Below are 27,427 nucleotides of genomic sequence, written 5' to 3'. Positions count from 1 at the left end.
TGGACATTGAGTTTGAAAAAGTAACCAAACTGGGCTTCCATGAATCCTCTCATCCTCCTCCCCCAGTCCCTCAGCCTTTCTGGGGAAAGGACGTGTGGCCTCTGTAGGGGGAGGAGGACATTAGGGGTGCTGCAGTGAGGTCCCCCTCCCACCCAGCATCTGTTAGTCCTTTCCACCTAACCACCCCTTACTATATTCAACCTGCACTTATCCCACATTAACACTCCTCTGGGTGTCTGAGTGTGTGTCTGACTCAGTGACATTGAGAGCATGTGTAGTGTGTGTGTGCTTTTGTAGTTTGTTTGCTGTGTGCTGTACATGTACGATCTGACATCCCTTCCACCCCACGTCTCCCCAAGGACTCTCCATGTATTATGTAAACTCAGGTAGGTTTGATGGGACTTCCCTTTATATTCAGAGAAACAGAATGCCGGCAAAACAAAATGTATGGGTCATTCCACGAATTAAATCCCTTTTGAATCCCTTTGATATTTTAAAAAGGCCCAATGCAGCTGCTTTTCTCAATATCAAATCATTTCTGTGTAACAATTACGTACCTTATTGTGATTGTTGTCAATCAAAATGGTCAAAAAGAACCAAACAGCTTTTTAGCAAAGAGCAATTTTCCTAGGACTGTCAGAGTGGTCTGAGTGGGGAGGGGAAAACTAGCTGTTATTGGTAGAAAGGTTTGGAACTTTCTTATTGGTCTATTAACCAATTTACCGACTGGTGTTGTTACCAAACAGGCCAAAACTCCATCCCACCAAAACAGGCCAAAACTCCATCCCACCAAAACAGGCCAAAACTCCATCCCACCAAAACAGGCCAAAACTCCATCCCTCCAAAACAGGCCAAAACTCCATCCCACCAAAACAGGCCAAAACTCCATCCCACCAAAACAGGCCAAAACTCCATCCCACCAAAACAGGCCAAACCTCCATCCCACCAAAACAGGCCAAAACTCCATCCCACCAAAACAGGCCAAAACTCCATCCCACCAAAACAGGCCAAAACTCCATCCCACCAAACAGGCCAAAACTCCATCCCACCAAAACAGGCCAAAACTCCATCCCACCAAAACAGGCAAAAATCAAATCAAATCAAATCAAATTTATTTATATAGCCCTTCGTACATCAGCTGATATCTCAAAGTGCTGTACAGAAACCCAGCCTAAAACCCCAAACAGCAAACAATGCAGGTGTAAATGTCACATTTATTTTCAAACAGCTCTAACACTAAAAGGGCATTATCATCATGTTAGTGTGGAAATATCTATACAAGTTTTTGGGAAGTTTCTATTCAATTGCCCCTGTCTGCTGCACACAAAAACTTACATACCTAATCCAGTCAGTGAGGAGGTACAGTTATTTAAGATGAAATGGTCAACCCTGTTACTTTATTTGGCACTTAAAGTATTTTTATTTATTTAACCTCTTAAAAATCATGGTTTTTATTTATTAAGTTGAACTCTGCTTTTTATGACAGACTGTTAAAATAATGTAAAGTAAAATGTTTTGCACCAAATTACACTTCCCAAAAAGGATTCCTGTTGTGGAACGGCCCTTATTCAACCAGAGCACTATATATCCCACATGCTGAAGGACACTGGGATATACAGAGAAATGGATGTCTGAAGCCAGATCTAACATGTTTATTCAAAAAAGTCCTTTAGTCAGTGATTTAAAAACCATGACTGAGGTTTGGGCTGAGCTCCAGTAGCGGACAGCACAGCAGGCTACACCTTCGCAGAGGAGATGTTGTACTACACTTACCAGCCAGGAGATGGTGCTATTTCTCAACCCAGTGAGTCTGACTTGACTGAGCTTAGACAGTTGATATATTCTATATCTGTGCTGCTGAATACATGCATTAGTTTTCATACAAATATATCTCAATGGCGACTATGGTCCTCAGTCAGTGAGATCTAGAATATTGTTGGCCTTTATCCCCAGTACATAATATAAGTACATCTGAGCTTTGAGGTCTGCTTCTCCTGTGAACACTAGTAATAAAGACCAGCCTTACTCTCCCCCTTCATGACCTGTGCCTGTCAGACTGTTCATCAGTCTCTGAGATGGGAGAGAGGGGGAGGTGTTGGGGGGGGTTGGAGGGGGACTGCATGTCACTGTGTCAGTCTCTGAGATGGGAAAGAGGGGGAGGTGTCGGGGGGTTGGAGGGGGGGCTGCATGTCACTGTCCCTCTCCTTCAGGGTGCTCCGGTGGGGCAGCTGCCTCCTTACGCTCCTCCTGCGGGGCTTACGAGGGCGAGGACTGACAGCCCCCTCAATGGGCTGGTTCCTGTCACTCAACGTGTCCGACGACTCGTCAATGTAGGCCAAGGTCTCCCCGAAGAAATCTAGCATTTTGCAGCCTGGTGGGTTGGGCATGGGGAGCGGCATGGGTTTCACAGAGAATATGGGCAACATGGGGATGGGCTTGGTGGGGTTGTGGGACTTGGGGAGCTGCTGGAGAGGCACAGGGAACCGGACATCCTCCTGTAAAAATACCTGTCTGGATCCTCCCTGGCTTCCCCTCTCCCCAGTACAGAGAGACCCACTGGCGTCAAAACTGGCAAAAGTTATTCCCTGCCCCGGTGTACACATGTCAGAGGAGGAGACTTCTGATCTGGAGTCAGACTCTGGAGACTCGGACAGCGACTTAGACTCAAACGCAGACTCCCCTTGCAGCATCATCATAGCAACAGGATCACGGACATAATCTAACTCCATCACAGAGCGCGCCGCAGGCATCGACAGCGACCTCGCCACCGTCCGGCCCAACGACCTGCCCTCTGACCTCGCACTGACTCTGGAATCTGGTCCTAACCTCGTCCCCTCATTCCTAACCTCGCCCCCCCCTAACCTCACGACCTCCAGACGGGTCATGGAGCGGGTGTGGGAGACCCACCTATTGGGCAGATGTCCGTTCTCCCCTATGACGCCCTGCCTGCCGTGGTGCCCCAGCGCCCCCCTGCGGACCCGCCGCCGGGTGCTGCGTTTCCAGCGGCGCCGCTGCAGCAGGAAGGGGTCGTTGAGGTCCAGAGGGTTGGGGATCCGGAAGTCCATGGACATATTCTGGATGTTCTGGGTCCAGTCTGTAGCATGGGCCCTCAACTCCTCCATCTGAGAGACAGGGGGAGACGGGAAAAGGGTGAGAGGCAAAGAGAGATGTGAGAGAGAGAGGCAAAGAGAGGTGTGAGAGGCAAAGAGAGGTGAGAGAGGCAAAGAGAGGTGAGAGAGGCAAAGAGAGGTGTGAGAGAGAGAGGCAAAGAGAGGTGTGAGAGACAAAGAGAGGTGAGAGAGGCAAAGAGAGGTGAGAGAGGCAAAGAGAGATGTGTGAGAGAGAGGCAAAGAGAGGTGAGAGAGGCAAAGAGAGGTGAGAGAGGCAAAGAGAGGTGAGAGAGGCAAAGAGAGGTGTGAGAGAGAGAGGCAAAGAGAGGTGTGAGAGACAAAGAGAGGTGAGAGAGGCAAAGAGAGGTGAGAGAGGCAAAGAGAGATGTGTGAGAGAGAGGCAAAGAGAGGTGAGAGAGGCAAAGACAGGTGAGAGAGGCAAAGAGAGGTGAGAGAGGCAAAGAGAGGTGAGAGAGGCAAAGAGAGGTGAGAGAGGCAAAGAGAGGTGAGAGAGGCACAGAGAGGTGTGAGAGGCAAAGAGGTGTGAGAGAGGCAAAGAGAGGTGAGAGAGGCAAAGAGAGGTGAGAGAGGCAAAGAGAGGTGAGAGAGGCAAAGAGAGGTGAGAGAGGCAAAGAGAGGTGAGAGAGGCAAAGAGAGGTGAGAGAGGCAAAGAGGTGTGAGAGAGGCAAAGAGAGGTGAGAGAGGCAAAGAGAGAGAGGCAAAGAGAGGTGAGAGAGGCAAAGAGAGGTGAGAGAGGCAAAGAGAGGTGAGAGAGGCAAAGAGAGGTGAGAGAGGCAAAGAGAGGTGAGAGAGGCAAAGAGAGGTGTGAGAGGCAAAGAGGTGTGAGAGAGGCAAAGAGAGGTGAGAGAGGCAAAGAGAGGTGAGAGAGGCAAAGAGGTGTGAGAGAGGCGTGAGAGAGACAAAAAGGTGTGAGAGGGGTGTGTGAGAGGCAAAGAGAGATGTGTGAGAGAGACACAGCTGCATGCGAGCTCCCACGTTTTTCAGCATGTTTTTACTAAAAAGTAGATTTAGTTAGATAAACAGATTTTTTTGGCAGGGACATACAGGATACTACCCACCACAACATAACCTTCACTCCAAATCAAAACTCCTAACCTACAACCTGGTTTTGGATGGAATTACCTGGAAGGATTCCTACTACCGAAGATGATTATTTCCAAGCTATACAGCAAATGCTCTGGAAAACAAACAGAAACCTGAAAACACTGTCTAACATGGAACTGAGGGTCATGTTTAGTCTGAAGCTACTTTTTATTTTCAAAAGCCAAGAAGAAAAATACATTACAATGATATATCTGACTTTATAAAGGGCTGAATGCTAAGTTAAGGCTGCCAAGCTTGCTAGGACAGAACAGATGCAACTTCAATTAGCACTGAGGTGTGAAGTGAGAGGTGTCAAAGGCCTTGAGCCCAACAAAGGCAGGAGAGTCGCACAGCCTACCCAGTGCTATATTAACACACTGCCCCTCTGTTAAGACAGGGGGGGGTAGCGATGGGTGGAAACTCAGGATATTAGACAATGAAGACGGAGTCAACCAATGTGAACTTTTACTGTTCCAGATTTGTACAGTAATGGTACAGGGCAAACAATTTCAGCTCAACTTTCACATCAAAGAGATATCTTATCCTGCTGAGCTCTCTCTTGAGAAAGATACCCCGAGCGTGTCAGACCAGACCTCTTCATTATACAACCCCACAGATGAGCAACCCGTAAAGGTTGACAGGAAAGTCAACCTCCCAGCACAGAATACTAGTCCCTCGTTGAAGTTAAGGATACATTCACCCAGCTGGAGGTAAGGCAGGTGGAGCTGGAACACACTCCAGTCAGCACAACAACAGAATAGTCCAGCTCAACACCTCCTCAACCAGACACGGGGAGCTGGAGGTGGAGAGACAACATGAACAGGAGAAAGAGCAGGAGCAGAACATAGCACTAGGAGAAGACCAGAATGTTGGAGGAGAGGGTGAGGGTGATGGCGTGTGAAAGAGAACAACCCATTAAAGGAGGTGGCCACCCCAGCAGAGAAGACAGCAGAACAACCCATTAAAGGAGGTGGCCACCCCAGCAGAGAAGACAGCAGAACAACCCATTAAAGGAGGTGGCCACCCCAGCAGAGAAGACAGCAGAACAACCCATTAAAGGAGGTGGCCACCCCAGCAGAGAAGACAGCAGAACAACCCATTAAAGGAGGTGGCCACCCCAGCAGAGAAGACAGCAGAACAACCCATTAAAGGAGGTGGCCACCCCAGCAGAGAAGACAGCAGAACAACCCATTAAAGGAGGTGGCCACCCCAGCAGAGAAGACAGCAGAACAACCCATTAAAGGAGGTGGCCACCCCAGCAGAGAAGACAGCAGAACAACCCATTAAAGGAGGTGGCCACCCCAGCAGAGAAGACAGCAGAACAACCCATTAAAGGAGGTGGCCACCCCAGCAGAGAAGACAGCAGAACAACCCATTAAAGGAGGTGGCCACCCCAGCAGAGAAGACAGCAGAACAACCCATTAAAGGAGGTGGCCACCCCAGCAGAGAAGACAGCAGAACAACCTATTAAAGGAGGTGGCCACCCCAGCAGAGAAGACAGCAGAACAACCCATTAAAGGAGGTGGCCACCCCAGCAGAGAAGACAGCAGAACAACCCATTAAAGGAGGTGGCCACCCCAGCAGAGAAGACAGCAGAACAACCCATTAAAGGAGGTGGCCACCCCAGCAGAGAAGACAGCAGAACAACCCATTAAAGGAGGTGGCCACCCCAGCAGAGAAGACAGCAGAACAACCCATTAAAGGAGGTGGCCACCCCAGCAGAGAAGACAGCAGAACAACCCATTAAAGGAGGTGGCCACCCCAGCAGAGAAGACAGCAGAACAACCCATTAAAGGAGGTGGCCACCCCAGCAGAGAAGACAGCAGAACAACCTATTAAAGGAGGTGGCCACCCCAGCAGAGAAGACAGCAGAACAACCCATTAAAGGAGGTGGCCACCCCAGCAGAGAAGACAGCAGAACAACCCATTAAAGGAGGTGGCCACCCCAGCAGAGAAGACAGCAGAACAACCCATTAAAGGAGGTGGCCACCCCAGCAGAGAAGACAGCAGAACAACCCATTAAAGGAGGTGGCCACCCCAGCAGAGAAGACAGCAGAACAACCCATTAAAGGAGGTGGCCACCCCAGCAGAGAAGACAGCAGAACAACCCATTAAAGGAGGTGGCCACCCCAGCAGAGAAGACAGCAGAACAACCCATTAAAGGAGGTGGCCACCCCAGCAGAGAAGACAGCAGAACAACCCATTAAAGGAGGTGGCCACCCCAGCAGAGAAGACAGCAGAACAACCCATTAAAGGAGGTGGCCACCCCAGCAGAGAAGACAGCAGAACAACCCATTAAAGGAGGTGGCCACCCCAGCAGAGAAGACAGCAGAACAACCCATTAAAGGAGGTGGCCACCCCAGCAGAGAAGACAGCAGAACAACCCATTAAAGGAGGTGGCCACCCCAGCAGAGAAGACAGCAGAACAACCTATTAAAGGAGGTGGCCACCCCCAGCAGAGAAGACAGCAGAACAACCCATTAAAGGAGGTGGCCACCCCAGCAGAGAAGACAGCAGAACAACCCATTAAAGGAGGTGGCCACCCCAGCAGAGAAGACAGCAGAACAACCCATTAAAGGAGGTGGCCACCCCAGCAGAGAAGACAGCAGAACAACCCATTAAAGGAGGTGGCCACCCCAGCAGAGAAGACAGCAGAACAACCCATTAAAGGAGGTGGCCACCCCAGCAGAGAAGACAGCAGAACAACCCATTAAAGGAGGTGGCCACCCCAGCAGAGAAGACAGCAGAACAACCCATTAAAGGAGGTGGCCACCCCAGCAGAGAAGACAGCAGAACAACCCATTAAAGGAGGTGGCCACCCCAGCAGAGAAGACAGCAGAACAACCTATTAAAGGAGGTGGCCACCCCAGCAGAGAAGACAGCAGAACAACCCATTAAAGGAGGTGGCCACCCCAGCAGAGAAGACAGCAGAACAACCTATTAAAGGAGGTGGCCACCCCAGCAGAGAAGACAGCAGAACAACCCATTAAAGGAGGTGGCCACCCCAGCAGAGAAGACAGCAGAACAACCCATTAAAGGAGGTGGCCACCCCAGCAGAGAAGACAGCAGAACAACCCATTAAAGGAGTTGACCACCCCAGCAGAGAAGACAGCAGAACAACCCATCTCGTTCCCCGAGTCTTGACACCACAGGAGACCAGTCAATCCCAGACACTGACCATAGCGTCGACATCACAGCAGGACAGACAAATATAGAACCCCAAGCCCAGGGGATCCCCACCCACTCTGAGCACCCCCCGTCAGACACACACACACACACACACACACACACACACACACACACACACACACACACACACACACACACACACACACACACACACACACACACACACACACACACACACACACACACACACACACACACACACACACATTGTACTCCTTATGGACTCAAACAGGAAATATATACAAGAAAATAAGCTTTTTCCGGAACAGTGACTAAACTCTGGTGCCCTAGACCAACTAGAGTCACCCAGTCACATAATACTGTCATGTATTGTCATATATTGTCATGTCTTGTCCCTGTGCTTTCTCTTCTATTCGTTTCCCCCTGCTGGTCTTATTAGGTTTCTTTCCCTCTCTCTATCCCTCTCTCTATCCCTCTCTCTCTCTATCGTTCCGTTCCGGCTCCCAGCTGTTCCTCATTCTCCTAACGACCTCGTTTACTCTCTCACACCTGTCCCCTATTTTGCCCTCTGATTAGGTCTCTATTTCTCTCTCGGTTTCTGCCTCTGTCCTTGTCGGATTCTTGTTTGCTGTTTGCTGTGTCCTTGTTCCGTCCTGTCGTGTTTTGCCTTGTCATCAGATGCTGCGTGTGAGCGGGTGTCTCTGTCCGCTACGGCCCGCGCCTACCCGAGGGGACCTGCGGCCTGTTGCCGCTTGTCCTGCAGTTCCCCTCAACAACTAGAGGATTTGTGTTTTCCCCGTTTGGACATTTCCTGTAAAGGATTGAGGATTGTGTTATCTCTGTTTGGACTTTGATAGGCTCAGTTTCTGTTAAGTCGCTTTTGGGTCCTCACTCACCTGCATAACAAATACACACAGACCTGAGAACACAGCAGGAAACGGTGGCTACAGCACTCAAGGGAGTGATTAAAAAACGGATTCTACTTTCCAACGCACAAAGTAGCCATTTCCACCTTGCTACCACGAAAGACTTCCACCCTGCTACCATACAGCAGGTAAACGTAAGTACTTCCCATGACTGTGCATCAAAACCAAATGCTTACCTGCCCACCACTCCACCGTGGGATTGAACAGCCTTTATGACCAGGTCCACCTATACAAGGCAGCCCATCTTCGCCCGGACCCTAAAAGACATCACCCTCAAACACAGCCCTAACCCTTCACACAGGAGCAACAAATCAATACACACTCCATGCACTACCTATATCCCCCACCAGAAAACCCCATCATTTAATGAAGACATCTTCTCCATCCTGGAAGGGGAAATCAATCCTTTTCAGGCCCAGGAACATGTACTAGTCTGTGGCAACCAATTGTAAATGCCAGAACTGGACAAGAACCTGACACCCTCAGCACACAAGTGAACAAACACCTACCTAGAGGTGACAGCATTCCCTCCCCCATATGTCCCCCTAGACACAACTACGACAACATAACCACCAAAAATGGGTCACAACTCCTGCAGCTCACTCTAGTCAACGGTAGGCTTCGAGGGGACTCCTATGGTAGGTACACCTATAGCTCATCTCTTGGCAGTAGTACTGTAGACTACTTTATCACTGACCTCAACCCAGAGTCTCTCAGAGCGTTCAGTCAGCCCACTGACACCCCTATCAGACCACAGAAAAATCACAGTCTACTTGAACAGAGCAACACTCAATCATGAGGCATCAAAGCCAAAATAATCCAACCACTTCTGGGAAAATTGGAACACACGAAACAAACAACACGAAAAGTTATCTATCCAGAATGGAGATGTATGGATAAACCACTTCTCCAATCTTTATGGCTCTATAACAAAGAACAAACAGCAAAAATATATACATGATCAATTACATGTCTTAGAATAATCGATCAAAGATTAAAGATTAAAGATCCAGAACCCACTGGATTCTCCAATGACATTGAATGAACTACAGGACAAAATACAAACCCTCCAGCTCAAAAAGGCCTGTGGTTTTGATGGTATCCTACATGAAATTATCAAATATACAGACTACATATTCCAATTAACTATACTAACATCATTCTCATCATTCTCAGCTCTGGCATCTTCTCCAATATTTGGAACCAAGGACTGATCACCCCAAACCACAAAAGTGGAGACAAATTTGACCACAATAACTACCCTGGGATACGCGTCAACAGCAACCTTGAGAAAACCCTCTGCATTATCATTAATAGCAGACTTGTGAAAGCAATGTACTGAGCAAATGTCAAATTGGATTTTTACCAAATTACCAGACAGACCACGTATTCCTCCTGCACACGCTAATTGACAAACAAACAAACCAACCAACCAACCAACCAAAACAAAGACAAAGTCTTTGTGTGCTTTGTTGAATTCAAACAAGCTTTTGACTCAATTTGGCATGAAGGTCTGCTATACAAATTGATGGAAAGTGTTGTTGGGGGAAAAACATGCATGACAAAATCTATGTACACAAACAACAAGTGTGCTGTTAAAACTGGCACCCAAAGAAACACCCACTTCAACATATATATCAACAAATTGGCAAAGGCACTATAACAGTCTGCAGCACCCAGCCTCACCCTACTAGAATCTGAAATCAAATGGACTGTTTTCTGATGATCTGGTGCTTCTGTCCCCAACCAAGGAAGGCCTATAGCAGCACCTAGATCTTCTGCAAAGATTCTGTCAGACCTGGGCCCTGACAGTAAATCTCAGTAAGCCAAAATGAATGGTGTTCCAAAAAAGGTCCAGTTGCCAGGACCACAATACATATTCCATCTAAACACCGTTGCCCGAGAGCACACAAAAAAACTATACATACATCGGCTTAAACATCAGCGCCACAGGTAACTTCCACAAAGCTGTGAATGATCTGAGAGACAAGAAGGGCATTCTATGCCATCAAAAGGAACATAAAATTCAACATACCAATTAGGATCTGGTTAAAAATACTTGAACCAGTTATAGAACCCATTGCCCTTTATGGTTGTGAGGTCTACAGTCCGCTCACCAACCAAGAATTCACCAAATGGAACAAACATGAAATTGAGACTGCATGCAGAATTCTGCAAAAATATCCTTTGTTTACGAGAATTATACCGATACCCGCTAATGATCAAAATCCAGAAAAAAAACGTTAAATTCGACAACCACCTAAAAGGAAGCGATTCCCAAACCTTCCATAACAAAGCCATCACCTACAGAGAGATGAACCTGGAGAAGAGTCCCCTAAGCAAGCTGGTCCTGGGGCTCAAGACTGGTGCAGCGGTCTAAAGCACTGCATCTCAGTGCAAGAGGCATCACTACAGTCCCTGGTGCAAATCCAGGCTGTATCACAGACTCCACACAGCTCCAGGACAGCAACACAATTAGACCCAACCAAACCATGAGAAAACAAAAAGACACATTGGAAAGAATTAACAAAAAAACTAGAATGCTATTTGGCCCTAAACAGAGAGGAGACAGTGGAAGAATACCTGACCACTGTGACTGACCCAAAATTAAGGAAAGCTTTGACTATTTACAGACTATTGAGAAAGGTCACCATGGGAAGACCTGGCTCTCAAAAGTGGTGCAGCACTCTAAAGCACTGCATCTCAGTGCAAGAGGTGTCACTACAGTCCCTGGTTCAAATCCAGGCTGTATCACATCCGGCTGTGATTGGGAGTCTCATAGGGCGGCACACAATTGGCCCAGCGCCGTCCAGGTTTGGCCGGAGTAAGCAGTCATTGTAAATAAGAATTTGTTCTTAACCGACTTGCCTAGTTAAATAAATACATTACAAAAATAAATAAAAAGAGAGTAGACAGGCTATGTGCTCACTGCCCACAAAATGTGGTGGAAACTGAGCTGCACTTCCTACCCTCCTGCCAAATGTATGACCATATTAGAGACACATATTTCCCTCAGATTACACAGACAGAAAGAATTCGAAAACAAATCTAATTTTAATAAACTCCCATATCTGTTGGGTAAAATACCACAGTGTGCAATCACAGCAGCAAGATTTGTGACCTTTTGCCACAGAATAACAAACACCATTGTAAATACAACCTATATTTGTTTATTTTCCCTTTTGTACTTTAACTAATTTGCAACACTGTATAGACATGATATTACATTTGACATGTCTATTATTTTGGAACTTGTTTGAGGAATATTTACTGTTCACATTTTGTTTATTTTATTTTATACATACATTTCCCATCCCAATAAAAGCCCTTGAATTGAATTTAGAGAGAGAGAAAGGTGAGAGAGAGAGAGAGAAAGGTGAGAGAGAGAGAGAAAGGTGAGAGAAAGAGAGAAAGGTGAGAGAGAGAGAGAAAGGTGAGAGAGAGAGAGAAAGGTGAGAGAGAGAGAGAAAGGTGAGGGAGAGAGAGAAAGGTGAGAGAGAGAGAGAAAGGTGAGAGAGAGAGAGAAAGGTGAGAGAGAGAGAGAAAGGTGAGAGAGAGAGAGAAAGGTGAGAGAAAGAGAGAAAGGTGAGAGAGAGAGAGAAAGGTGAGAGAGAGAGAGAAAAGGTGAGAGAGAGAGAGAAAGGTGAGGGAGAGAGAGAGAGAGAGAAAGGTGAGAGAGAGAGAGAAAAAGGTGAGAGAGAGAGAGAGAGAGAGAGAGAGAGAGAGAGAGAGAGAGAGAGAGAGAGAGAGAGAGAGAGAGAGAGAGAGAGAGAGAGAGAGAGAGAAAGGTGAGAGAGAGAGAGAGAGAGAAAGGTGAGAGAGAGAGAGAAAGGTGAGAGAGAGAGAAAGGTGAGAGAGAGAGAGAGAGAGAGAGAGAGAGAGAGAGAGAGAGAGAGAGAGAGAGAGAGAGAGAGAGAGAGAAAGGTGAGAGAAAGAGAGAAAGGTGAGAGAGAGAGAGAAAGGTGAGAGAGAGAGAGAGAAAGGTGAGAGAGAGAGAGAAAGGTGAGAGAAAGAGAGAAAGGTGAGAGAGAGAGAGAAAGGTGAGAGAAGAGAGAAAGGTGAGAGAGAGAGAGAAAGGTGAGAGAGAGAGAGAGAGAGAGAAAGGTGAGAGAGAGAGAGAAAGGTGAGAGAGAGAGAGAGAGAGAGAGAGAGAAGAGAGAGAGAGAGAGAGAGAGAGAGAGAGAGAGAGAGAGAGAGAGAGAGAGAGAGAGAGAGAGGTGAGAGAGAGAGAGAGAGAGAAAGGTGAGAGAGAGAGAGAAAGGTGAGAGAGAGAGAAAGGTGAGAGAGAGAGAGAGAGAGAGAGAAGAGAGAGAGAGAGAGAGAGAGAGAGAGAGAGAGAGAGAGAGAGAGAGAGAGAGAGAGAGAGAAGGTGAGAGAGAGAGAGAGAGAAGGTGAGTGAGAGAGAGAAAGGTGAGAGAGAGAGAGAAAGGTGAGAGAGAGAAAAAGTGAGAGAGAGAAAGGTGAGAGAGAGAGAGAAAGGTGAGAGAGAGAGAGAAAGGTGAGAGAGAGAGAGAGAGAGAGAGAGAGAGAGAGAGAGAGAGAGAGAGAGAGAGAGAGAGAGAGAGAGAGAGAGAGAGAGAGAGAGAGAGAGAGAGAGAGAAAGAGAGAGAGAGAAAGGTGAGAGAGAGAGAGAAAAAGGTGAGAGAGAGAGAGAGAAAGGTGAGAGAGAGAGAGAAAGGTGAGAGAGAGAGAGAAGAGAGAGAGAGAGAGAGAGAGAGAGAGAGAGAGAGAGAGAGAGAGAGAGAGAGAGAGAGAGAGAGAGAGAGAGAGAGAGAGAGAGAGAGAGAGAGAGAGAGAGAGAGAGAGAGAGAGAGAGAGAGAGAGAGAGAGAGAGAGAGAGAGAGAGAGAGAAAGGTGAGAGAGAGAGAGAGAGAGAAAAGGTGAGAGAGAGAAAGAAAGGTGAGAGAGAGAGAGAAAGGTGAGAGAGAGAGAGAAAGGTGAGAGAGAGAAAAAGAGAGAGAGAAAGGTGAGAGAGAGAGAGAAAGGTGAGAGAGAGAGAGAAAGGTGAGAGAGAGAGAAAGGTGAGAGAGAGAGAGAGAGAGAGAGAGAGAGAGAGAAAGGTGAGAGAGAGAGAGAGAGAGAAAGGTGAGAGAGAGAGAGAGAAAGGTGAGAGAGAGAGAGAAAGGTGAGAGAGAGAGAGAAAGGTGAGAGAGAGAAAAAAGTGAGAGAGAAAGGTGAGAGAGAGAGAGAAAGGTGAGAGAGAGAGAGAAAAGGTGAGAGAGAGAGAAAGGTGAGAGAGAGAGAGAGAGAGAGAGAGAGAGAGAGAGAGAGAGAGAGAGAGAGAGAGAGAAAGGTGAGAGAGAGAGAGAGAGAGAGAGAGAGAGAGAGAGAGAGAGAGAGAGAGAGAGAGAGAGAGAGAGAGAGAGAGAGAGAGAGAGAGAGAGAGAGAAAGGTGAGAGAGAGAGAGAGAAAGGTGAGTGAGAGAGAGAAAGGTGAGAGAGAGAGAGAAAGGTGAGAGAGAGAAAAAGTGAGAGAGAGAAAGGTAAGAGAGAGAGAGAAAGGTGAGAGAGAGAAAAAGTGAGAGAGAGAAAGGTAAGAGAGAGAGAGAAAGGTGAGAGAGAGAGAGAGAAAGGTGAGAGAGAGAGAAAGGTGAGAGAGAGAGAGAGAGAGAGAGAGAGAGAGAGAGAGAGAGAGAGAGAGAGAGAGAGAGAGAGAGAGAGAGAGAGAGAGAGAAAGGTGTGAGAGAGAGAAAGGTGAGAGAGAGAGAGAAAGGTGAGAGAGAGAGAGAGAAAGGTGAGAGAGAGAGAGAAAGGTGAGAGAGCGAGAGAGAGAGAGAGAGAGAAAGGTGAGAGAGAGAGAGAGAAAGGTGAGAGAGAGAGAGAGAGAGAGAAAGGTGAGAGAGAGAGAGAAAGGTGAGAGAGAGAGAGATAGAGAGAAAGAAAGAGGTGAGAGACAGAGTGAAAGACAGAGGGATAAAGGACAAGTAAATATTGACAGTTAAAATCCAAAGTGCCCCCAGTAAATCCTTGTCCAGCCCTTCACTTGGTTTGTGTCCCACTCACTACCACTCACCTCAGCACGTGTTTTCTTGGACAGCACCCGCAGCCAGTTCCCGATCATGGTGAGTATGGAGGCAAAGTAAGCCAGGCCAAACACTATCCAGAGCCACACCAGGGGCTTAAACAGATCTCCGTCCCTCCGGTTAGCACCTAAGCACAGGGACATTTATGCATTGATGCATGCACGTGCTCACACAAACAAAGGACCTTCGATAGGTACCCATGAAATATGAAGAAAAAAAATGTGTATCTTTCATAGCGTGTATCCTGAAAGGGATGTGTAGAGTATGTACTCTCCAGATTCTATACTGTCCAAAGTGTGTACAGTTCACTTCACACCTGCTACATAGTCTCCAAAGCCGACCGTGGTCAGGGTGATGACCACAAAGTAGAGCGCCTCCAGAAAGGACCAGTCCTCCACTTCCTTAAACACCAGCGTTGGCACGGCGAGGAAGATCAGACAGCCAATCAGGATGGACAGAACAGCAGACATGATCCGTACATAGGTGGGACTGACCCGCCGCTTCTGAGAGAGGGGCAGAGAGTGAGAGGGACACAAAATAAGCGAAAGAGTGAGGTGGATGGAGAGGGTAAGATCTTCCTCAATACTTTAATGTGCCTTTTCTTTGATAAACAGTAATACAAAAAAAATATTGCAAAGTTTCATTGGGAAGTAGCTAACAACTGACTGAATGACAGATTCTATTCTACTTGTGTGTAAACATGTTTCAAGTGCTAGAGTCCAAGATGGCGGCCTCTTCTGTTTACAGCACAGTGACATCACTTAAGCAGCCCCTGAGATAGGCAAGTACAATGAGATGACATCCTAAAAATGAAGCAGCTCCGTGACAAGACAGTCTCACCAGGAAGAGCGTCTCCATCTTCCACACGCCCTTCCTCAGCCCCGTCCCCATGTGGTCCCCAACACCAGCCAGCAGGAAACCAAACATGGGAATCCCTACCAGGGCATAACACACACAGAACAGCTGGCCCCCTTTGGTCCTGGGAGAAAGGTTACCAAACCCTGAGGACAAAGGGAAACCATACACATTCACCTATATGTTCATCTATTTCATTTAAAAAATATTTAAATTCACCAGCAACCCACTGGGCACAGACGTCAATTCAACGTCTATTCTATGTTGGTTCAACGTAATTTCATTGAAACAATGTTGATTCAACCAGCGTTTGCTCTTGAGATTTACTGTATTTTCCAAGATGGGATTATTTATTTTTGTCAAATTCCAAATGCACATCTGGCTGATTAGGTTGTTACCAAAGGGTTTCCAGGAGGGAAAAAATGAACAAAGGCTCACCAATGGTGGTGATGATGGTACCACAGAAGAAGAAGGCGCTGGCCAGGTCCCACCTGCTAGTGAAGTTGGTGGAGCTGTGTTTTACGTCCAGGCCTGCCTCCACTGCCTTCACCACACTCTGACAGTGCAGAGACAGAACAGAGGTTGACTTTATCTACACCTACTCATTACCCGTCTTAGGCTGGGTCTACACCTGCTAATTACCAGTCTTAGGCTGGGTCCATCTACACCTGCTCATTACCCGTCTTAGGCTGGGTCCATCTACACCTGCTCATTACCCGTCTTAGGCTGGGTCTACACCTGCTCATTACCCGTCTTAGGCTGGGTCTACACCTGCTCATTACCCGTCTTAGGCTGGGTCTACACCTGCTCATTACCAGTCTTAGGCTGGTTCCATCTACACCTGCTCATTACCCGTCTTAGGCTGGGTCCATCTACACCTGCTCATTACCCGTCTTAGGCTGGGTCTACACCTGCTCATTACCCGTCTTAGGCTGGGTCTACACCTGCTAATTACCAGTCTTAGGCTGGTTCCATCTACACCTGCTCATTACCCGTCTTAGGCTGGGTCCATCTACACCTGCTCATTACCCGTCTTAGGCTGGGTCCATCTACACCTGCTCATTACCAGTCTTAGGCTGGGTCCATCTACACCTGCTCATTACCAGTCTTAGGCTGGGTCCATCTACACCTGCTCATTACCAGTCTTAGGCTGGGTCCATCTACACCTGCTCATTACCCGTCTTAGGCTGGGTCCATCTACACCTGCTCATTACCCGTCTTAGGCTGGGTCCATCTACACCTGCTCATTACCAGTCTTAGGCTGGGTCCATCTACACCTGCTCATTACCAGTCTTAGGCTGGGTCCATCTACACCTGCTCATTACCAGTCTTAGGCTGGGTCCATCTACACCTGCTCATTACCAGTCTTAGGCTGGGTCCATCTACACCTGCTCATTACCAGTCTTAGGCTGGGTCCATCTACACCTGCTCATTACCAGTCTTAGGCTGGGTCCATCTACACCTGCTCATTACCCGTCTTAGGCTGGGTCCATCTACACCTGCTCATTACCCGTCTTAGGCTGGGTCCATCTACACCTGCTCATTACCAGTCTTAGGCTGGGTCCATCTACACCTGCTCATTACCAGTCTTAGGCTGGGTCCATCTACACCTGCTCATTACCCGTCTTAGGCTGGGTCTACATCTGGGGTATGTTCTTTTTAGGATTTTAGTTTTTGATCAAAAACGACTAAAATCACCAGGAAGTCTGCTAAGTATTCAACAAAAAAACAAAATAATAACTGACGTGATCGTGTAATGTAATTTTCAAAGCCCTTTTGGTGCTTAGTTGTGGTTAATTTACAAATTACCATCCACATCGACAAAAGTTGTCCTGCTGCTGAATCTAGTTGCTTACCGCTGGCTACACTTTCTCAGGTGGGGCTCTACACCGATCTTAGTCTGTTTAGATTCTTCTCAGATGTGTTTAAACTTATCTTCCTGGTCTGTGAAATGTGTGTGTGCTATGGTGTGGGTTACCTTTATGAGGTCGCTGAGGTTCTGTGCAGTGACACATGAGTGGTTTCCGAGGAAGTCACGTGTGGTGCAGAGCAGCTTCTCATGCTCCTTGCTCTCCTTGGGGCTTTCCAAGTTCCGGAACACCAACGCCCCCATCACCAGGTACAGCATGACCCCCGCCAGCAGGGCCAGCAGGGTGGGGCAGCGCATTGCCCTAAACTCACCCCCCACACCACAGGGGTCAGGGGATAAGGTTCGCCAGAATCTGCTCTACGACCTCTTCCACGATACACACGGTGGCACAGCTAGACACACAGGCACCATTCTTAGAACTGTATGTGTGTATGGGCTTTTGCTATCATTGTGGGGACCAGAAGTCCCCATAAGGATAGTAAAACAAGGAACATTCAGACAAGTGGGGACATGTCGCCAGTCCCCACAAGGAAATAGGCTATTTTAGGGGTTAGGATTATGGTTAGAATTAGGGTTACGTTTAGGTAAAATAGGATTTTGAATGTGTGTTAGTGCTGAGCGATTAACCGAAATTTACCAACATCCGTTCAATTATTTGAATTCCATTTCATAATTTTTTCCCCCCTGCGAGCTCGATATGCAGTTTCTGAAGAGATAAATCAGATCAAGCATGAACTGTGTGATCTACACTGAACGGAAATATAAACGCAACATGTAGTGTTGGTCACATGTTTCATGAACTGAAATAAAAGATACCAGAAATGTTCCATGAGCACAAAAAGGTTATTTATCTCAGATTATGTTCACATTCCTGTTAGTGAGCATTTCTCCTTTGCCAAGATAATCCATTCACTTGACAGGCATATCAAGAAGCTGATTAAATAGCATGACCTTGTACTGGGGACAATAAAAAGGCCACTCAAATGTGCAGTTTTTTTCCCACAACACAATGCCAGAGAAGTCTCAAGTTGAGGGAGCGTGCAATTGGCATACTGACTGCAGGAATGTCCACCAGAGCCGTTGCCAGAGAATTGAATGTTAATTTCTCCACCATAAACTGCCTCCAATGTCGTTTTAGAGAATTTGGCAGTACATCCAACCGGTCACACAACCACAGGCCACGTATAACCATGCCAGCCCAGGACCACCACATCCGACTTCTTCACTTGTGGGATCGTCCGAGACCAGCCAACTGGACAGCTGATGAAACTGTGGGTTTGCACAACAAAGAATTTCTGCATACACTGTCAGAAACAGTCTCAGGGAAGGTCATCTGTGTGCTCGTTGTCCTCACCAGGGTCTTGACCTGACTGCAGTTCGACGTTGGAACCGATTTCAGTGGGAAAATGCTCACCGTCGATGGCCACTGGCATGCTGGGGAAGGGTTTTCTTCACGGAGGAATCACAGTTTCAACTATACCGGACAGATAGAGTGCATGGTGTTGGCGAGTGGTGTTGCCGATGTCAACGTTGTGAACAGAGTGCCCCAGGGTGGCGATGGGGTTATGGTATGGGCAGTCATATTCTACGGACAATGAACAATTGCATTTTATCGATGGCAATTTAAATGCACAGAGATACCATGACGACATCCTGAGGCCCGTTGTTGTGCCATTCATCCGCCGTCATCACCTCGTGTTTCAGCACGATAAAGCACAGCCCCATGTCGCAAGGATCTGTACACAGTTCCTGGAGGCTGAAAATGTCCCAGTTCTTCCATGGCCTGCATACTCTGCATACTCACCTGACATGTCACCCATTGGAACATGTTTGGGATGCTCTGGATCAATGTGTAGCACAGCGTGTTCCACTTCCAGCCAATAGTCAACAACTTCGCACCGAAATTGAAGAGGAGTGGAACAACATTCCACAGGCCACAATCAACAGCTTAATCAACTCCATGTGACGGAGATGTGTCGTGCTGCATGAGTCAAATGGTGGTCACACCAGATAGTGACTGGTTTTCTGATCCACGCTCCAATCACTACCATCATTGGGCTTGTATTTCTTATTTTATTCAGTGTTATTACAGCATTCAACCCACATTAATGGGTTAGTGCATTGATTGTAAAAACGTTTTTTTTTACAAAACCAGGATTATTTTATTAATAATTTAAACAAAACCGAACAGACCTCAAAAAGCACTAATTGCTCAGCACTAACGTGTGTGTATATTCAATGATGATGATCCCTGTATGGAAATGAGATCGCAGCAACAACGTTGATAATGGGGATTATTTACATCAAGGAAACAGCACAGAGCTGGGTCGTTCTCTGGTCATTTCCGGAACATGAAAGTAAGTGTGAGACAAGATATGAAGCTCATCTCCAATAGGAATTGAATCTCTTTTTGACAGAATCCCTTTTGATTTAAACAACACTTTCCATACGTTTGCCCATGGAAGAAGAGGGCAGAACGGGACTTTTTGGACTGGAATTCACAAACATTCAAGAGATAAAGGTGCTCAAAGTTGACCCATTTTGCATACCCTGCAACAAGTCTTTATTACTGGGAAAGATAAGCAGTTGAGTTTGATATAATTTAAACGCTTACTAACAGGGTTGTCAAACTACTTGATCATTTCTTGGGGGGGGGGTTGCATAAAAACAGTTTCCTTCATATTTGCATATGGTGTAGCTCAGACCCTACTCTATATTTGAGATTTTGTGTCTGCCATCGGTTGAGCAGCAGCCAGCCAGCCATCGGTTGAGCAGCAGCCAGAGGTTGAGCAGCAGCCAGAGGTTGAGCAGCAGCCAGTCAGCCAGAGGTTGAGCAGCAGCCAGTCAGCCAGAGGTTGAGCAGCAGCCAGCCAGCCAGAGGTTGAGAAGCAGCCAGCCAGCCAGAGGTTGAGCAGCAGCCAGCCAGCCAGAGGTTGAGCAGCAGCCAGCCAGCCAGAGGTTAAGCAGCAGCCAGCCAGCCAGAGGTTGAGAAGCAGCCAGCCAGCCAGAGGTTGAGCAGCAGCCAGCCAGCCAGAGGTTGAGCAGCAGCCAGCCAGCCAGAGGTTGGAACATAACATGGTGAATGTCATAGAAATTCATAGAATGGACCTTTCCCTTCAGACCACTGCAAATTAGCTGGTACACCATTGACATTGTTTTATTGTATTGACATTTTAACTTCTAATTATTGTAGATTTCAAAAGATACTGCACACAAAACCATGAAAATGAATAAGAGGCCAATATGCAAAACAAATAATGTACTTTATGTAATTCATGCTCAAAAAGAACACAAAAAGTGAAAGTGCAAAGACAGCCCATACGTTTCGGCCTTGTCTTCATCAGTACTGTACAAACAAATTAGGAAGACACGTACTTTAAGAGCCAATTTATGCTTGATATGAAAATGTGATTGGAGACGCTGTATGCATGGTGTGACGCAATTGCGAAGCCTCTGGAGGCACACAGCCAAATTGAGCTCTGTACTGCATCGCCATGCGCCTCAGGTTTTGTAACAATGTGGAGGGCTCTGTATAGCCCCGCATTGACATAATTGGTTGACGGTAGGTGAGGACGGGAGGTCCTGTATAAACACAAACTCACTTCCCTTGAAAACTCCTTCACAACAGCTCTGCGCTGCTCGGCCAAGTATGAATGGCCCAACTTCTGCAGAGGCTATATCACCGTAAATGCTTCACGGCCAATGCAGAATTCAGATTGACCATGAAGCGCCTTTGGGAAATATGTGCTTAACAGGCGCAAGCAGCTAGTTGATTAGACTCTGGTGAATAGGGAGTCAATGCATATTATCAAGGAATATGTAGAAAAATATTTAAGAAATGTGCAATTCAAATGTCGCATTTAATTGAAAAAAAAACGATTTAGGCTGCGACAGATAGCCTTGCGGTTAGAGCGTTGGGCCAGTAACCGGAAGGTAGCAAGATCGAATCCCCGAACTGACAAGGTAATAACCCCCTGTTTCTAGGCCGTCATTGTAAATAAGTTGTTCTTAACTGACTTGCCTAGTTAAATAAAGGTTAAAAAAAATATATAGCAATATCAGAAGCAATAGATATGAAATACTTATCTGCTAATATGATGAGGATAAAATGAGGATGAAGCAGCTGTGTTTAACAAGGGACTTTCCTTTTTCCCTACACCGCGACCCAACCCCTTCCAAACCAAGGGAGAACGGTTTTTCATTCAGGAACTAGTCTACCTCGAGGTGTGTGATGCCAATGAGGATAATCGTCGAGGATTCAGATCTAAGAGCACATTCGGCCCCCTTGTAAATAACGCAGCGATTGACACGCTTTGCAAGCTTGTGGCGAGAGATGTTGATCATTTATGATATAAATCCATAGACAATTGTCTGACAGACTCCTACTGCAGACTCAAAGGTAACCCTACCTGTGTATAAAACTGAAATGTACTTTTCTCAGATGAGGCAGTTTATCTGACTGACAAGGAGCGGGGCTACCTCCTCAACAAGCAGCCCACCACAGCCGTTATGTATATTTTCACCAAAAACGCACAATGATTACCAGAAGTTTCCCCAGTCGAACGACTGGCGCAAATAATGACTAACCAAGTCTTTGTCTAATTTCCATATCAGACCTCTTTACTAAACTACCATCCTAATGAAGAGACACAGGCGACTTCAATTATCTGAACTATGATAGGCCTACCTTTCTTGTAACTATGGACAACTAGTTTGTACACCAACATTCCCCACAACATTGGACTGGAGGCTTTACGTTGCTCTTTAGACTCCAGCGCGGGCTCTACTCCTCCATCCCAAATGGCTGAGTTGGTACAGATAACTGTGTTTTGTTTGGAGAGGATTATCTGTAATCCCGAGGCACTTCGATGGGCCCCTGAGTATGCCAACACGTACGGGCCTCATGATAAATTCCAATTCTAATCATCCTTTTTCTGATAACACTGTTCTACAAAACGCTATATTTATGTTTTTATCACACGAACATGCACCAAAAACGGAACTGGACTCGTTCCATTAGTATACATTTTATAGACAAATGATTTGACAATTCGTTCTACCGTCTGTCAAACCGAAAGCCTTCTTCACGCATCAAGTTAACATCTGACTCTGAGTAGGGGCTTGCCGTACAGCCAATTCTGATTTATCAGACGCTCACTTGCTGCACTCGAAATTTGAATTGTATTATTTAATCAAATTGTACTCGAATTTCCGTCAGGTTACTTCACAGAAAGTTTGGAATCTGCTCTCAATAAAGACTATGGACAAACGTGACACATTACAAGGCAAACACAACGACAACAAAAATAATTTTCTGTGGTGTGCTGTACCACACACTCATTACGGACCTGACATTAAAAATATTATTAGACAACAAGTATTGCAAACTTTGGGCTCAGATGCGTTTCATGATGTTCCCCTGTTCACTCACTCCACGTCCCGCTGCCTGGGACATGTTGGTTCGCGCAGACACTTATGACGTATAGAACGTCTGGGTGAAGCGGATGATTTCTTCCCCTGCCGCAATTGTGCGGCCTGTACAGGTATTCTAAAGTGCAACAGTTTCAGATCTTTCGTCACAAATAAAGAATACACCAATATATTCCTTAACTGCGGATCTAGCAATGTAGTGTATCTATGCTCTTGCCCATGTGGCTTGCAATACACTGGCATTATGCGAAGAGAACTACGATTACGCATCAACGAGCACCGCAGTGCCATCCAAAGAAATGACCCGAAATCACTAGATATTGGCTAGATATTTCCTGAGGCTAATCATGCTGTGACTGATCTTAAATTCTGTGCCGTCTCTCTCCCACGGCACTCTGAGCTTTTTAGCATACTTGAGTATTTCATGTATATTGCTTCTGATAGTTATGTAGCCTAGACGTTTTATTTTGTCAATTGTGACGTTTTAATTGTTATTGTTTTATATACTTCTACATATTCCTTGCTAATAGGCGTGGACTGCATATTCGCCAGTAGGCTATCTATAATCAACTATTTGCTTGCGCCTGTTATGGACAGCAGGTGTCTCCTTAAATACGTATCTTTCTAATTTGTTTGTACTGCACTGATGAAGACGAGGCTGAAACATATGCTCCGTTTTATAGCACCTTTCCCCTTTTGTATTATGTTGAGTTTGTATTAAATTAAGTACATTATTTTTAATCTCTGTCTCTTTGGCATATAAATGAAATGCTAATGTATCTATATTTCAATAGGTTTCCTATGGAGGATTGACAGTATAATTTAAAACAGATATTCAAGTCAACATACTGTGTGGAACTCCAACAATCTTTGCGGTACCATTTGAAAGTTAAATATACATTTAATTCCAATTAACAGACAAAACATGACAACCATTCTTTATTCAAGAGCAGTTTTGCTCAAACGATGGCGGTCACAACACGATGTCAGATGACGTAAAATAGGGTCTAAGCAACAACATATGCCGATGTGAAAAAAAATCAGAAAATCTGACGTTTAAGGTTAAAAAAAAAGTTAACAAAATTAACAGTACTTTTATTTATAAACAATTATAAAATAGTTTGACAAACTTGTTCGTAAACTTTTTGATTTATATTCTCAACTGTATATTTTCCAGTGAGGACCTGGATGTCTCACGGTATGCAAAAAAAGGTCACATTTTAAATCAAATCTAATTTTATTTGTCACATAAGTCTAATACAACAGGTGTAGACTTTACCGTGGAATACTTATGAGCCCTTTCCCAACAATGCAGAGTTTAAAAAGAAAATGGTAACACACAGCCTGGTCACACAGCCTGGTAACACACAGCCCCGTCTCATAGACATAACATAGTAAATAAATCCGAGACTCAAATTAGCAAGAGGGTGCTTGGTCGGTGAATGAGTGGGCATATAATGAGGATGTCTAGCAACCCAAAGGTTGTGTGTTTGAATCTCATCATGAACAACTGTAGCATTTTAGCTAGTTAGCTACTTTTCATCTACATTTTTGCTACTTTAACTACTTAGCACGTTACCTAACCCTTTTTGCTAACCCTAACTCCGAACCTTAACCCTTAGCCTAGCTAACATTATAACAAGTTGGAATTCGTAACATACATTTTGCAAATTCACAAACACCAACAAAAAAATACCAGAAAATCAAATTGTAGGATTTTTAATGAATTTATTTGCAAATTATGGTGGAAAATAAGTATTTGGTCAATAACAAAAGTTTCTCAATACTTTGTCATATACCCTTTGTTGGCAATGACAGAGGTCAAACGTTTTCTGTAATTCTTCACAAGGTTTTCACACACTGTTGCTGGTATTTTGGCCCATTCCTCCATGCAGATCTCCTCTAGAGCAGTGATGTTTTGAGGCTGTTGCTGGGCAACACGGACTTTCAACTCCCTCCAAAGATTTTCTATGGGGTTGAGATTTGGAGACTGGCTAGGCCACTCCAGGACCTTGAAATGCTTCTTACGAAGCCACTCCTTCGTTGCCCGGGCGGTGTGTTTGGGATCATTGTCCTGCTGAAAGACACAGCCACGTTTCATCTTCAATGCCCTTGCTGATGGAAGGAGGTTTTCACTCAAAATCTCACGATACATGGCCCCATTCATTCTTTCCTTTACACAGATCAGTCGCGCTGGTCCCTTTGCAGAAAAACAGTCCCAAAGCATGATGTTTCCACCCCCATGCTTCACGGTAGGTATGGTGTTATTTGGATGCAACTCAGCATTCTTTGTCCTCCAAACACGACGAGTTGAGTTTTTACCAAAAAGTTATATTTTGGTTTCATCTGACCATATGACATTCTCCCAATCTTCTTCTGGATCATCCAAATGATCTCTAGCAAACTTCAGACGGGCCTGGACATGTACTGGCTTAAGCAGGGGGACACGTCTGGCACTGCAGGATTTGAGTCCCTGGCGGCGTAGTGTGTTACTGATGGTAGGCTTTGTTACTTTGGTCCCAGCTCCCTGCAGGTCATTCACTAGGTCCCCCCATGTGGTTCTGGGATTTTTGCTCACCGTTCTTGTGATCATTTTGACCCCATGGGGTGAGATCTTGCGTGGAGCCCCAGATCGAGGGAGATTATCAGTGGTCTTGTATGTCTTCCATTTCCTAATAATTGCTCCCACAGTTGATTTTTTCAAACCAAGCTGCTTACCTATTGCAGATTCAGTCTTCCCAGCCTAGTGCAGGTCTACAATTGTGTTTCTGGTGTCCTTTGACAGCTCTTTGGTCTTGGCCATAGTGGAGTTTGGAGTGTGACTGAGGTTGTGGACAGGTGTCTTTTATACTGATAACAAGTTCAAACAGGTGCCATAAATACAGGTAACGAGTGGAGGACAGAGGAGCCTCTTAAAGAAGAAGTTACAGGTCTGTGAGAGCCAGAAATCTTGCTTGTTTGTAGGTGACCAAATACTTATTTTCCACCATAATTTGCAAATAAATTCATTAAAAATCCTACAATGTGATTTTCTGGATTTTTCCCCCTCATTTTGTCTGTCATAGTTGAAGTGTACCTATGATGAAAATTACAGGCCTCTCATTTTTTTAAGTGGGAGAACTTGCACAATTGGTGGCTGACTAAATACTTTTTTGCCCCACTGTACGTACAGGATAATATGAAACGGTCAGACTAGGAGTACCATCTCTTGAATGTTTCGGCATTCAGGTCCAAAAAGTCATTTTCGGGGCACTTCTATAGTAGGCAAATATGTATGGAAGGTTTTATTCAAATCAAAAGGGGTGCAGTCGAAAAGTGAATTCAAATAGAGGAACGTATGACCTTACTACCGTTAAGACATTGTGCTCTAAGCCACCTCACTCATCCACGTTTTATTCATCCTGAAGATCTGGTGATGGAGAGATCTCTCCTCGATCTCTCTCTCTCCTCTCTACCAGGCCCAGGGCTAAAAGGGGGAATAGTAGGAGGGTTCAGACCAGCGTCCACGTTAGGGCCAGTCATAATAACACATGGAGACACACACCAGACTACCCTGGATATCAGCTGGCTGAAGTTTAAACGATTAACCTCTGCCAACCTGCTAAACATACGTCTCGCTGTTAATCTAAGTATGTTTAGGGTGCTTATCTTTATTTAGTGTAAAAGGTTTTCTTTAATTAAATGATATTCACCTCTCATCTACACAGGTACTGTGTCATGAGAGTGCCGGTTCAAAGGCAGCCAATTGGGGAAGAGAACCAGAAGATGGCCATGGTGTTCCAAAGAACTTGTGTCAACGTTCTGATATTTCCCAGAGTTCTCTGTTAGCATTCTGATCTAATGGACTGCATTGGTTTGTATGGACGTTCTCGCCCTCTGCCTTGGCTGAAAATGTATTATTTGTTATCGTTGTCTAAACCGATCTTGACATATTTTGATATTTTTGTAAGACATGACTGACCTAACCCCAAAAAAGCAAACGTGTGTTTGATGTGTTGTGAAATATCCCAGCTCAAACAGTCTGACATATGTTGTAATAAATCATCATGTTTCCAAAATATTGCAATTAAAAACAAAAAGGAGTACCGAACTGCCAAGGAGAGATTTGGCTTTGGAACAAGTCTCCAACTAGCTCATAAGATTACTGCAGATATGGCCACGTTTGTATTTGTCTAACAATTCATTTTAAGATACATTGGTCATTAAATAAAATGTAATGTTATGAGTAATTTATATTGAGGGATTAAAGTTAAATCAAAGAATGTTTCCAACATTTCCCTCAGCATTTGATATTGCCCAAATCAATGACTGAAAGCTATGAAACAGTATTTGAGGAGAAAAACACAATCGAGCACGCAGTCAAGCAAGTAAGTAAATAATTCAATGAAACAATAATTCACAAAAACAGATACGGAGGACCCCACCAGAACCAACACTTGAGAAGAGAAAAACATTTTATCCATACAACGATGCTGGTTAGTTGTCCCTTGCAATCAACACAAACAAGTATATAAATATATTCAGACAGTACTGTATATGACTAAATGGTAAACAAACATCTGAACAAAGTATTTCCAAAGCAAGTAACTTTAAGTCCTACCGGATTTCAGGAGAAACTGAAGTACCGGTATGCGCTTCACGGTGTCAAGGCTCTTCTCATCATCAAACGCTCTGTGAGTAGGAGTGTGTACGTCCACATGCTCAAAGAGTAGAAAAGTGTGTGTCGACTGAGTAAGAGTGTGTGTCCAGTGGTGAGAAGGTGTTTCCCCATGCTCAGGACTCTACAGCACTGTGATGGAGGAGAGGGGGATTCTAGGAGGAGTGTGTGTGTGCATGTGTATCTTAGGGCCGGGAGTTTTGGGGCACTTTTTAAGCACTGTGGTCTGACACCAGCCTCTCCAAAGCTCACTGTGGAGTCAGCCAAGCAAGCAGCACTGTGCTTTTACCAGTATTTTCAGCA

The 27,427-nt window shown here is 45.6% G+C and overlaps 1 protein-coding gene across 3 annotated transcripts; it reads right to left on the bottom strand.

Annotated features, from left to right (window-relative positions):
* Nucleotides 1-1,213: 1,213 nt before the first annotated feature.
* On the bottom strand, nt 1,214-27,427 carry LOC124011470 (potassium channel subfamily K member 4-like). Of its 3 annotated transcripts, XM_046324890.1 has the most exons (8): nt 27,068-27,427; nt 25,818-25,933; nt 17,146-17,429; nt 15,606-15,723; nt 15,153-15,313; nt 14,629-14,815; nt 14,303-14,439; nt 1,214-3,122 (listed from the first exon to the last, which is right to left on the bottom strand). In XM_046324890.1, exons 3-8 carry the CDS (start codon nt 17,332-17,334, stop codon nt 2,124-2,126), a joined length of 1,791 nt encoding a protein of 596 aa, XP_046180846.1. In that variant the 5' UTR covers nt 17,335-17,429; nt 25,818-25,933; nt 27,068-27,427; the 3' UTR covers nt 1,214-2,123. The 3 variants fall into 3 exon arrangements, with proteins under 3 accessions (XP_046180846.1, XP_046180845.1, XP_046180847.1); XM_046324889.1 differs by having other exon boundaries at nt 25,818-27,427; XM_046324891.1 differs by lacking the exon at nt 25,818-25,933.

This window comes from Oncorhynchus gorbuscha, linkage group LG23 (assembly GCF_021184085.1).
Source record: "Oncorhynchus gorbuscha isolate QuinsamMale2020 ecotype Even-year linkage group LG23, OgorEven_v1.0, whole genome shotgun sequence".
Classification (NCBI taxonomy): Eukaryota; Metazoa; Chordata; class Actinopteri; order Salmoniformes; family Salmonidae; genus Oncorhynchus; species Oncorhynchus gorbuscha.
This window is presented reverse-complemented; position numbering and strand designations above follow the sequence as displayed.

Bases quoted from the DNA above. Each gene is read 5' to 3' on its own strand.
- LOC124011470 (XM_046324889.1), bottom strand. From the start codon at position 17,334: ATGCGCTGCCCCACCCTGCTGGCCCTGCTGGCGGGGGTCATGCTGTAC. The intron at 15,724-17,145 runs GTAACCCACACC...CTGCACTGTCAG, and splicing joins ACCTCAGCGACCTCATAAAG to AGTGTGGTGAAGGCAGTGGA. The intron at 14,440-14,628 runs GTGTGAAGTGAA...CCCTGTGCTTAG, and splicing joins CTTTGGAGACTATGTAGCAG to GTGCTAACCGGAGGGACGGA.